Source organism: Corvus moneduloides, chromosome 1 (genome assembly GCF_009650955.1).
Source record: "Corvus moneduloides isolate bCorMon1 chromosome 1, bCorMon1.pri, whole genome shotgun sequence".
In the NCBI taxonomy this organism is placed as follows: Eukaryota; Metazoa; Chordata; class Aves; order Passeriformes; family Corvidae; genus Corvus; species Corvus moneduloides.
This window is the reverse complement of record NC_045476.1, coordinates 20,642,250-20,655,821: the sequence shown is the minus strand read 5'-3', so window position 1 is coordinate 20,655,821 and position 13,572 is coordinate 20,642,250. Positions and strand designations below refer to the sequence as shown.

The following is a 13,572-nucleotide window of genomic DNA, read 5'->3' as shown; positions in this document are numbered from 1 at the left end:
AAAAATATTAATCTTAGTAATGAGAGTTGTAATCTGTCTATCTAAAAGGTTGGAATAATCCTGTAAATTAAAGAACTACCAATTGCATTGTGTCTTGTTTTGACCGTCAAGTCCATAGCACAATTTTGAACATCTTTTTAATGATAGGTGAAGGCTGTCAACAGCTACTTTCCATACTGGGGGGAATAGATTTGTTATTGGCTACTTTCACACTCAGCGCTAATGTCATCCATATGCTGCTTAGCAAAAGAATGGTGCATTTGTATGGCAGTTCTCTCCCATGGCTTAAGTGAATCAATTCAGTAATGAATTCAGTTTATAACTCTATCTCTTTTGGGGCATCAGAGCATGTCTATTCAGAATCACATTTTACTCTTTCTCCTTTTTTTACTATCTCGCTGTCTTTGTTGCAGGGTATATCTGGATAACTGCACCTGGTGCTTGCTTATATTGATAAGGATAATTGCATGCTGCACATGTGCAATAAGCTATTTAAAAGCAAATCGTAATTTTTTTATTTATTTTGGTTTTTAATATAATCAACTACTGTCTTTTTATTAAGCTGCACATCCACTGTTTAAACTTGAAATTTTAAATTGTCATTTTATAATTACTAAAACAAAAGAAGATATAACCAGGCAACCACAGCAGAGTTCAAAAACTGTTTTCCTCCCACTGAGGTAAATAAAAATGGTGAAACTAAATCTACAAAACTTTCTCAAAGAAACTCTTATGTTGAGACAAACATGGCAAAGTCAAGAGTGAATAGGCTTCTTTATACAGGACTAGATTTTGTAGTGTGTACTTCAGTCATGCAAAAACCCCTAGAATTTAAGGTTTGTGGGGCTTGATTATATTCAGTTTGGTTCTTGGCTTAAAAGAAAGCAATCTGCCGAATGAAGCTTTGGAGTATTGACTCATTTTTAATGTCTGAAATCAGATTTTTGGTGTTTTTCTGTAAAGTGAGGAATTGATGCACTGTTATATTCTCTATCACTAACATGCTTTGTTGGAATATTTTGCTGCAGGATTTTCAAAACCGTGCTGCAGTTCGTGAACTGAATGTAATTCCCCCCTTGCTGGGACTACTGGAATCTGAATACCCGGTCATTCAGTTGTTAGCCCTTCAAACCTTAGAAGTAATTAGCAAAGACAGAGAAACCAGGATAATACTGGGAGAAAATAAGGGATTAGATTTCCTTCTGAATATACTGGAAAACAATGTACGGTTTACTTGCCTTAAAAGTTTTTTTGTTCTTGGTGCTGATGTTTGTATGACTAATGAGAAATATTACTTATTTTATGGAAGAGTGACATAAGAAGAAAGAGTTACTTACTTGGAGTGAACTATGATAGAAATAGGGTAAGCTAGAATATCTACCTTACTAAGAAAAGAAGCAAAGACATTTCCCAAAGTGTTTATTATTCAATTTTTTAGTTGAATTTACCTTATACAGTGGCTTTCAACACAATTTTCTACCATTGTTTATGTTATTATGAGACTCAGTTTTGTACTTCTTGAGTTCAGGTGTCACAATGGGAAATATAGTGCATAGAGAAATTAGTGATGTTTTTGAAGCTTTAAGATCACAGGCCCATTCTGAGTACCTGTCTAACCCACTTTGATGTAAATGAGAAACTTCGGGGGATTTTACTATTTTTGATACTTTGTGTTGCATCCTAAGGCATCATCAAATAAATTACATGAAAATATGAATTTGTAAGTATGTACTTTGCAGTATGAATAAACTGTCCAAAAGAAAGTTACAACCATTATCCCACAAACTTAAATGCCAAAGATATTTTAATCCTGATTTCAAGGTTGTTTGGTTTTGTTTTTTTTTTTTTAATTAGGAACTCAGTGATCTACATATCGAAGCTCTTGCTGTGTTGGGAAATTGCCTCGAAGATGTGCATACTCTGCAACTGATTCAGCTGACAGGAGGCATTAAAAAACTACTTTCATTTTTAGAAATCTCTACTGTTCCTGGTATTCAGAAGAATGCAGCAAAGGCAATTACCAAGGCAGCTTTTGATGGTATGTGACTTTTCAATAATCCATGGACATGAAATTGTTTATGAAGTAAATTTTTATCCAGAATGAAGCCATCTTCTCTGGTTGAGGGTAGTACTTGTGCTGAGGTAAACATTGGAAAGAATTAATTACCGTGATGAGTCTTGCCGATCAGAGCAGCAATTGGATGCTAGGAGATTATATATATATATATATATATATATATATATATATATATATATATGAAAATGTTAAGGTTTTGCCTCAATTTATTTTTAAATGTAGTATATTCTTGTAAAATGCTGTCCTCAAAGGAAAATAGAGTTCTGAAAATATGATCCTTATCTTTTGTTTGGTGATGCCTGCTGACTGCCATCTTAAGCCAGCTTTGCTGGCACTGTTTCTCGCTTCTATCTGTTAAGGCTTCATGGCAAGCTGACTTCCTTTTGCATTCAACTGCTCGTCTACATGTCAGGCAATTTCAAATACAAATTCCTTTAACAGAGGCATGAAAGGAAACCTTTCAAATGGCTTGCAGATTAATATTCCCAGGGGAGTTAAATAGTTTCATTGTAATCTTTTCATAATTATTCATCCTATAGTTCTTTTTTATATACTTTTCTTTAATTCACCAAGGAATTCCGAATTAGGCAGAACATGCTCATCATTTATGCCCACAAAGATGCTCTTTTAATCAAACTACATTTGAAATTCCTTCTGTACGTTGGCTACTGAGTTGCAACATGTGCGAAGTAGTGTTGTGTAACAAAATGCAATGTAACTAATACCGTACTTCTGACTAGAGAAGATTTTACTTCTGTCAAGGGATTTTTATGACAGTAGAATTTAAATATTTCATTCATATTTCTGGCACCTTGTGGTTGAATCATGGCTTTAATTTATGTGTATTTTAAAAATATGTCATTTAATTTAATACATGGATAAAATAATCTCTCCTTGCTGCCATATTTCAGACCTCCTTTCATCTCTCTCCGTGCTATCTTTCCAATTCTTTTCTCACCTTGCTTAGTTTGATATCCTGAATATTTGTAATTTTCTGGATTGAAGATGATACACAGAAAGAGTGTCCTAGTATTCCATGGGTTTTTCTGTGCTTTTGTCATTATCTGTTGGAAGCTTGGCAAGTCACTGAAAATTGTTTTCATCAATGTTCAGGTATCAAAGATAGGAAGGGACTTTCTTATGTCAGTATTTTCTTTGTGTGTTTTCCTGTGTTGTTATTTTATTATGCTACTTAGGACTGTCAGTATCATTTTTATAGTCCTGTGACAGGCTTGTAAGTTGTATGCTAAGCAGATTTATATTTGCTCCTACTGCTTTCTACTGCATCTTACTCCTTTATCATATTTATTTTCAAATAAGCATAGCCTTCTTTTCCTCTTTCACACTTTTTTTTTCAGTTTTTGTGGCCTAATATTTTAGCAGCTGTTAGTAGAAACATGTCTGAGCACATTTTTAAAGCACGGTTGCAAGAACCACACATAATATATTACAGTACTGCCTATGATCTTATATCATGGGATGTTACCGTCAGTGAAGATGCATCTTCTTGTCATGCTTCTTTACAAATGGAGTCAATGAGGTTTCATTATAAAGGTTTGCTCTCTTCTTCAACCTATGACAGTTAGTATGGATGCAGCAAGCTGGGAAAATACATCAAAAGAATATTTAAAATACTTGTTTTCAAGCTGTAGAATTTTGGTGGCACCCAGTTAGACAAAAGGAAACTTCTTGTCCTGGTGCAGTGGAAAACACAGTCCGGTAAACTTGCTGCTCAATGTGGCCCCCAAAAGCACTGAATTTTTCAGATACAAAGAGTTTCTGGTCTAAAGTCAGCCTTGGAGTGGAAAGAAAAGGCCATTTTAAGAAGTAGCCCAAGTGCAAAAAGAAAACAGAAATATATTCAGGTTTTGTTTGTTTGATTGGATTCTGGTTGTAAGCATACTAAACAGCCTATCCAAAATGCAACACTAATGTATACTATACTAGTACTTGCCTTGATGTGAATCCAGTATAACACAACACAGGTCTTAGTTCTGTGGTGACTTTTTCATTAAATTTGCAATAGCCATACCCACATTCTTCAGGTTTGATAATCATGGTTGCAATTTACCAACATTTCCTGTATACTTGGGAAAAAAAATACTGCTTTTCATTGGAATGAAAAACCTACTTCTGCTATGACAGAACCTGTATCTAGCTGGTTTTTTAATCCTGGCAGCTGAGTATACAGCAGTATCTGGTTTTGAAATTATTATTGTTGACAGATGGAATTTAGTTTTGGATTGGTTTTTTTCCTGATAGATGTGATCATAGCAAGCAGTTTTGTTTTATGTCCCTTTCAACCCTTTGGAAAGGGACTCCTGTAACTTGGTGTTGTTGTTATAAGATATATTTATCCCTTAAGATTTATTCTCAGTATCAGAATAAATTACATGGTATAAACTTGATATTCAACTTTAAATAGCATCTTTAGGATGCTGCTCTGTTTAAGTACATTAAAATGGATCATATTTCTGTACATAATCATTATGCCTTTGCCCCTGAAATTTTTTTTGTTCTGTAACATAATTTTGAATTGAATATATTAATTTATTGATGATTTTGTTTTGTATGCTCAGAATTATAGTGGTGAATTATACTGTGATTCCTGCCTTGCCCACCAATTAATGCAGTCATTTCAGAACGCTAAATATAATCTAATGCTATAAATTATTGAATGTCTGTGAGTGGATTATCTGGACTTTTGATTAAGGAGGGCCTGATTTTCCCCTGACGATGCCAGACATGCCAGCAACAACAAAATGCTGTGGAGTGTGTATGGAGAAAGTGATGATGATGCTCCCTGTGCCAAACTTCTGGTTTGAAGCTCTCCCGGTTCTTTCTGTGTATCTCAATGCATCTCATGCTCAAAGGGAAGCACACTGAACATGCTCTGTAGCCTGATTCACATTTGCATTTCACAATACGGATCCTTGTTTATCTGCGTTAGCTCAGCTCAAGATCAGTGAGAAGTCATGATACTATATAACGTTAACTTTTTTTCATTTGAAATTGGTATAAATAATTCCATAAGGTGGTGACAGTGACCTGAATAGTAATCGACAGAACTCAGATCATGATTTTGGGGTAAGAAGGGGAAGTAGGAAAATATATTGAAAAATAAAGGTTGTCCTACCATGGGGTCAATGCATGAAAAACTGGACAGAACAGTTGATACTCCAAACTCTTTTAGTTGTGTGTGCTTGATTCTCCTTCATGTTGAATCAATGCATTCAAATTACTTAGGGGTCAAGAAATTAATCACTGTAAAAATGGTGTTGGCACTGACATATGAAGTAATTCAGTATAAACGATGCTTTTCAATTGTGCATTCTTTCTAGTCTGTAGTAAAGGACACAAAGGAAACAACTCATACACATAGAGAGAGGATCGGCAGAAAATGTTAATTCCTTTAATAGAATTCTCACCTGGATATCGAAATATTAATAATTTTCATTGATGTAGCTACCTAAATATAAATGAATACTCTTTATCATAAGTTCAAATTCAAGATCTGTTTTTCCACATTATTATAAAATTCTTTTTCTGTTTAAAATATTTTAAATTATTATTTTCACTCATTCAAATGAATTATTATTTCATATAGGCATAAATTTTCTTTAAAATAAATGCTTACCCATCATCATAGCTGCCTTTAAAATCAAGAATAATTTTAAAGAAAATCTGTAAATACTTACAATGTACAAAAACCAAAATTATTGAGACATAAAGAACCTTTAGAGATCACTATTTGAGATTGTGGACTACTCTGGTGAGGAACAGGCCAGCAACATACTTGATAACCTGTCAAAAAAGTCTCTTATCCCAATTAAGGCCTTCTCTGGGAGGTGGCTGATACGTATAAAGTTTATGGCCAAAGTTCTTCTGACACTTAAAATCCTCTCTGTTTTATTTGTTGCATCTTTGTTTTGTGATTTCATTTGTGTATCTGAGGATTCTAAAAAAGTTTAAAGCTGAGCTGAAGAGGGGAAAGTGACTGCACCTCTCTCATCTACGTGCTTTGAGTCATTTCTGCTCTGCAGTTACATTTTTGATCAAACTTGCTTCTCAGTGACTTTGTGGACTTGTATTTGTTTACTTTTATTCACTACAGATACAGATTTATCTAAAAGAATACTTACTATATATTTTTTTCCTTTTAAAACTTTTTTATTTGGAGGACAACAATCCAAACCAGGGAGTGATCCCTCAGAACAGTAGCAAAGCACTGGTAAAATTTCTAAATATTTTGAAGTTCCACTGACTTCACAATTCCTGAAATTCTTTAATACATTCAAAAATTCTACTCTGTAGATATAACTTCCAACATGTAATTAGTCTGGTTTAAATTATGCATATGGTTAAATGCTTATTGACTCTCATCATTGTGGAGCTTCTATGCTGTCCTGTGCCTTTCTTCATGAAAAAGTTTCTTTCAGGAGTGTTTCTAAGAAGCACCTATGTTGCTGATCTCATCAGTTTTGGGATGAGGGAGTTTATCAGTTTGTTAGTATCTACATACAGCTGTCTGTAGATACTTCATAGGTGCTGTGTGTTGTTACTTGTGTAGAGGAAGGAGCATCTCTGTCCTTCCTCAGCTGCTGCCGCTCAGTGCAGTGGAGGTCAGCAGTGAACTCTGTGTCAGCAGGCTAAACTACAAAATTCAAATTCTCTGCAAAGTGGACATTAATGAAGAACTACAAGCTGTGCAGAATTTAAAACTTTCTTTGTAATGCTCCTTGCCTTTTTTGGGCTATTTTAATACATTGAATGGTATTTCACCAAGTTAATTGTACATTTACTGATATCTTCTTAAATGTTATGCATTTGAACTTCATTAGCGTAAACTGAAGTTCAGCACGATCCTGAGTAAGCATGATGTGTTGCATTGGAAAAGCTGTTTCCATCAAGCCTTTATGCATTCTGCAGTTTTAAAGTCTTGCAGAGAACAAACTTTGCATTCTGTCAGCCTATGTATGTTTATACTGTGTTTAATAGTCATTATTTGGCCTTAATTCAGAGCTCAATGAAGCCTAATCCAGGAGTTGGACTTGGATGATCCTTGTTGGTCCCTTCCGACTCAGGATGTTCTGTAATGGATTTGGCTCAGGTCCTTTGTGCACATTTCTTGATGGCTGGTTTCTCTGTTACCAAAATATTTCCAACAACTAAATGAAACAAATTCATGTCCTTTCACTGATTTGGAAAACAAATGCAGATTAATGCTATTGTTGTTTCTCATTTAAAGCTGAAATCCGAAAAATCTTACATTGGGAAGAGGTTGAGAAATTTCTCCTAAACCTTTTGGAAACTAACAATGATGAAGTTAAAGTTGCTGCTTCCCAAGCTATTTCTGCCATGTGTGGGAATATAGACAGTAAAAGTGTCCTTGGACTCCAGGGTAAGTAAGGTGGGAAAGGATGAAGTGTGAATTTGTGTTTTTTCTGTTTATAAGGACAATATTATAATTTTGCAGACAGCCATGGTTTATTTAAAGGCTCATATATACAATTATTTCTTTCAAAGGGATTCCCCAGCTAGTACAGTTGCTAAGCAGTAATAATGAAGAGGTAAAAGAAGCTGCAGTGACAGCATTAAGTAATTTGACAACAGCCAGTCCTAGAAATGCAAGGTGAGTCTGCAATAATTAAATTATTATTTAAAACACTAATCTGAAGTGGTAATATTTTTGTTTTTAAAGAATGCCTCATCTTGTCCTTATCCTACAAGGCAGGTCTGTGTGAATTTGACTATAAGGCACTTTTTGGTACTTACGAGTCACCTAGAATAGCTTGGTTCTCCTCAGTGTTACAAGAGTTGTGCTGTCTCTACTAATGTTTGCTTCATCAAGGAAAGGTATGAAGCAGATGTAATGAAAGCAGAGATATAAATCTGTTTTGAAGAGAACATATGAGCAAAATATGCCTTTTAATCTAAAGCATTTGATGTTGGTTTATTTTTTTAAATCCAAAATCATCAAAATGTTTTAAAACTTGATGGTTCATACAACCTTTTTGACTGACCTAAATCCATTCTTTGAGGGAGATAGATCTTCTGAATGTTGGCATTGTTTTGCTCTTCCTTTTGTTTTATTGTTTCCCAAGTAATAGGGAATGCTTATAGTGCATTCTCTGAAAGAAGAGAAGTGTAACTTCAGTATCCAAAATTACTAACAAAGGTAACAATGGTTAGCTCATTATATGTTTGAAAACAATTGTATCAACTAAATTCTAATGTCAGCTGCAGCGTTTTTTTATGCCAACTCTATTAAAAGTCCTGTTAGGGAAAAGCAACAGAGCAGTGTGATGTGTATGAGCAATCACACAAAACTTACAAACCAAAAAAAAAAAATCCTTGAAAGTTTCCTGGAATATACATACTTAAAGAAGTTGTAATCAATTCACAGGCATCCTTTGACATGAAAAAGTAAAATAACTCACAAAATAAACTGTTTGTTTCAGTTTATTGATTCAGCTCTAATAGTCACTAGTATTCACTTAATGTTACCAGATGGAGCCATAATTTGACACAAGAGAATAATACTCTGTTCTCAGATTCACATAGTACATTTTTTTTTGTCTGATATTCTGCTCTCCTCATGTGCTGGACTCTTCAGTTAGTGTCAGTGGGAGTCACACACACATAAAACAAGCACAGTGCTGCAGTCCAGAGGTCAAACTTTCAGCTCCACTACAGCTGGTTTTCGTAGTGCAGCCCTTTGAGGTTTCACATTGTGAAAAGGGGATCTCTGGAGAGTTTTGAGTTGGTATAGAAGCTTATGCCAACTCATTCCATTTCTTTTGCTAAGGAGATAGTCAGGACATTGTTTAGCTCAACTGCTGGAACAATTCTCTGAGACCTCAGGCAGGGAAATAGCTGTCTCTGTTCCTCTGCATTATAATGAAGTCCGTATTTGTTTCTTGCTGGGCAGAGTCAGGAAATTGTAAAGGTGGCTTACATATACTTCTGTCTCCTCACAATCCAGCTTCAAGTACAATGTGGAAGCACCAGATAATCTAATCAGAGGTCTTCTGTGAAAATCAGGAAGCAATAATTTACGTTAAATATGTATATTGGATGAATTCCATGTGACTATATAATTACTTCAAAGCTTCATTTCTAAATCAAAACCATTAATAAGTCATAGAAGGGTCTGAGTGTGACTAGGATCTAAAAATTAATATATAGTGTTGAACCCTTAGCTGATACAAATTGGTATAGTTCCAGCTCACTGACTGACTATCAGGCCCATATTTATTTTACATTCACATAATAGGAAAAAAAAAATAATTTGGAGAAAATTCATTCCGGACTGAGTTACCATAATCATATTTCATTCTAGAATGTTTCATTTGTATGTCCTGTAGACCCAGTGAAAATAAGTGTATAAATAATGAAGATGCTGATACACTTTTATAATAATGTGACTTTGCTGTCTGATTATGTTGACAACATTCTGTTCTTAAATGAAACTGGTGAGACTAGTGCCCTTTTATCAGTTATGTATTAGATTCTTGTTATAAACCCTCCAAGAATATAAAATCATAAAGGTAGTAGCAGCAGGTGGACCTTATGGGCAAGAACAAAATGGGTCCAGTGATGGGGAAGACTATTTGCCATAAGTGCTTTCACTTTTTACTGGCCAGTCAAATATTTATTAACCTTATTGAATTCATATGCATGCATTCTGCTGTATTTCAATTAATGAGCATTTTTCTATGTTATATTGATTGAAGGATGTGTACCTTGCCCTTTTATTTGGTACAGTGTATATTTGAGGCTCTAAAGTGTGAGTACAAGATGTTGCTATTTTTGCTGGAGATTTGTTGCTCTTGTTAGGAATATCAAAAAGTGCTGCCATATAATATGGAAAAAAATAAGATGTAAGACAAATTGTGTGTAATTAAAACTCCCGCCATAGGTAGCCCATAAAGTCTTCCATTGATTAATAGCACAAGAACAGCATAGGCAATGGGCAGTACTACCCCCCACTAATATAAATTAACCTTGACCTTTAGGTGCTTCCCCACAGCAATGAAAAGCTAGTTCTGTACCCCTACCAAATCAATGGTTTGTTTCTACGCTGAGACAGCTAATAAAGGTGTCAAATATGGTGGAGGTTTGGTAATTAGAGCACCTGTTCATGATGAACGGGACAGAGACCAGCTTGTCATTTCACACAAGTCCTCAAGCAACCATGATTTGGCAAAACCAAATAAATTAATGAATTACTGTGCTTCCCATAGTAGTTTAACCAAAAATCTAGAGCAGAAGAGGACATGAGTCCCCTACAAGTGGTTTGAGTTTTCAGGTTTACTGGAAAAAATGGATTTTCAATAGGATCTCTACCAGAACACATAGCAATTAATATAAATAACTTCTAAAATACTTAAGCATTTAAATTTTTGCTGCAGAGCTGATGTTGTGTCATACTTCAGTAGCACATAGAAAAAAAATACAGTGGTCAAATGCCTCATTAGTTTGCAGACTGACACCCCCAGAATATGCTTTTATAAGAATTTTACCATAAGGACGGAGTTTTAATGCTGCTCAATATTGATGATAAATCCTTTTAAACTGATTAATAATTAGGCTAAGTAAAAATAAAATTGCAAAGTGCATTGCAGTTTAAAATGCCATGTGCTTATTCTAACATGTTACGTTATATGTTAAGTGTGCATTGCTCTGAGGTCATCCTTGATATATATGTCAGAATTGGTTTCTGTGGTCTGCTTCTGGAAAAAAAGAGAATTATGTTCAGCTGGGTATTTGCATCCATCTTCTCCATTGCATCTTTTAAATCCAGAGCAGTAAGTTGCTTTATTGAAAACTGTATACAGTTATTTGGACAGAAGAATGCCATTTAAAGAATCTCTGAAGCTTTCTGGTTTTGCTGTGTCCAGGCATCGGGCAGTGTGGGTGCAGTCACTTCAGTAATGGATGTGGTGCACAAATGGAACAATTACACGTGAACAAAGAAACAGCAGCGTCATCTGTTGGGCAGGAAAATAAGTGATTCTGTGCCACACATCTAATCCTGGAACAAACGGCTTACCTCAGCCTCTGCCTATTTTTTCTCATTGAAAGTATAGTCAATTATTTTTGCCTTTCATGTATTTAGGATAAGATAATCATGTTAAACATAAATACAATATTGGAAGTAGCACATAGAAATAAGGTCTCAAGTATACCAGTTAGTCAGATATTAATTTGACCAGCTCTTTTCTTCAGTATTGTCGTAGCACAAATGCCATTTCTAATAGCTGCCTTCATAAATCTGGCAGTGTCTGAATTCTGAGCACCTAATGGATTTGCCACTAAAGAAAAACATATGCTCTGGAATTTAGAACTTTGTACTGGACATGAAAACTAATTAGCAGCCTCAATAATATTTACCCTAAATTGTTTATTTTAAGTGCAAAATTTATAGCATTCCGTTAGAATTTGGGCTGGGGGAAGAAGGAAAAGGATGTTTTTTCTTTATCTGTACCAAGGGCTGCAGGAAGTCGTGGTACGTGACAGACTTACGACAGAATATTTCTCCTGGGGTTTATAGTGACTGTCATGTGACAAATTTCTGTATTGTATCTGGATTCAAGGCAGCAAAGTATCATCCCAAAATTTACAAAGTCATCAAGCTTTATGTTATTTAGCTTTCTAATTCTTAAATCCTTCACAGGAATCAGAGAACCTATTTAAATTCCCAAAGGTTTTATCCATATAGGCAGTTCCAGGCATTAGTGCAGCATCTGAATGTATGTTTTCTGAAATGTATCAAGATTGTCAAGATTTGAAAGTAGTTTGGGATAGGAGGAGAGGTTGGGAACTTGTTGGTTATGAACAGTGCCCAGTGAGGAGAAAGTGGGTCGTTCCCTTGACTTTGGATATTATATCTATTATATCTGTTATTCCAAACTGAAATTCATGCACTGATCTAATGACTCAAAATACATCCTCAATCTGTTTCACCTGTAGTGAGATCGTCTCACCTTTTTCAGCTGAGATTTTCAGTACACAACAGATCTTTTTATTATTTATGAGTATGGCTGCCAAGGAATAAATTTGAAGAACATCCATTTTATCTTACATTCCAAATACAGTTATTATTAGGAAGTAGTGATTACTACCATTAGGTAGTAATATCACTAGGTAATAATCTTCCCTATTAGAAAATAGAAAACTTAGTAGTAGCTTTTCTCTTTCAAGACTGTAGATGGAACCTAAGTCACATAACTATTGAAGTGTCAATATTACATAAGATAATACATTTGCATGAATATATGTGTTAATTTATGAACACAACAGGAACACAAATTTCTAGAACAAGAGCTACATTTAATAGCATAAATAGGTGATAATCCACTATAGGTTGTGTCCTTTTTATGGTTTAATAGTTCTTTATGACCTAAGTTTGTTTTTCTGAAGGAGGCGATCAACAATAGAATGCTGCTGGCAGTATTGTGCAGATGTAATGTGTTTTAATACTGACCCCTAGTGACAGAATTATTTTTTTGAGCTAATGCGCTGCAAGGTAAAGGGATTTTTTTGAGTTTTGTGGGTTGTGCTGTTACTTTTTACATTAGCATCCACGTCTACTGCATCCTGTAAAATACAGTTATCTCAGGCCATGAACAGATTCCTCTTTTTCCTTTCTCTTACTGTATATCCGTATTATGTGAGGTACTTTATAAAAAGAAAAAAAAAAAAGACTACAAAGCCACTGCCCATTACCTACAAGCTCATAAGCTTTTCCTTGCAAGTTACATCTTGACTTCCATTGAAAACTGCAAAATGTTTTATGGTAAATTTCTTCCTTGGCAGAAAACCTGAATTAAATCCTGTATGGGATGTCACTCAGAAACGGGTTCCCACTAAGACCTTAACATCACATCAGATGACTGATACACAACCCACAGACATGGGTCTGTGCCCTGCTGGCAGTGAAAAATCTTTCATACAGCCAGCTGTTGTATTTTTCACTTAGATTGGGAAGGTGTGGCTGCATGGGAAACTCCTTCTGTAGGCTCAGACACTCTAACTGTGTTTTCTTCCAAGTACAGGTCTTCTTTCACAAAAAAAAAGGAAAAAAAAAAGAAAAAAAGAAAAAAATTGTTATGCATTCTCCTGGTTTGGTTTTTTTTTGTTGTTGTTTTTTAACTTTAGATTATATTCAAGACAAAGACCAATAAGCGCATTTATCTCTATCTAACACAGATCTCATGTCACCACATCCTAAAGTGCATGGAAATCTAAGTAGGTCTGAAATAATTTCAGACAGAACACTTCTGATCTGGGATAATGATAACTACATAGAAATTTTGCTCCTTGTAGATATAGCAAAATCTTTTGGCCTGTTTGTACACCCCTACTTTCAAAGCCTTGCAGTATGATCACTGTTTATCTTGGCTGTGGAAGGCTGGAATTTCACTCAGAGCATGTGTGTTGTCACCTGTAACTTCCCATTATATATTTCTGTGGGATCAGGTAAAAACTTT

The 13,572-nt window shown here is 35.0% G+C and overlaps 1 protein-coding gene across 7 annotated transcripts in view; it reads left to right on the top strand.

The window, feature by feature from the left end:
• Positions 1 to 13,572, top strand: part of ARMC3 (armadillo repeat containing 3) — a 65,114-nt gene that overhangs the window by 24,642 nt on the left and 26,900 nt on the right. For 6 of the 7 annotated variants that reach the window (XM_032101326.1, XM_032101329.1, XM_032101347.1 and 3 more), the window contains 4 exons: positions 1,029 to 1,223; positions 1,855 to 2,038; positions 7,326 to 7,478; positions 7,604 to 7,709. In XM_032101326.1, coding sequence (XP_031957217.1) covers positions 1,029 to 1,223; positions 1,855 to 2,038; positions 7,326 to 7,478; positions 7,604 to 7,709 — 638 coding nt within the window. The remainder of the gene's footprint in view (positions 1 to 1,028; positions 1,224 to 1,854; positions 2,039 to 7,325; positions 7,479 to 7,603; positions 7,710 to 13,572) is intronic. The other variant, XM_032101328.1, reaches the window with a different exon arrangement.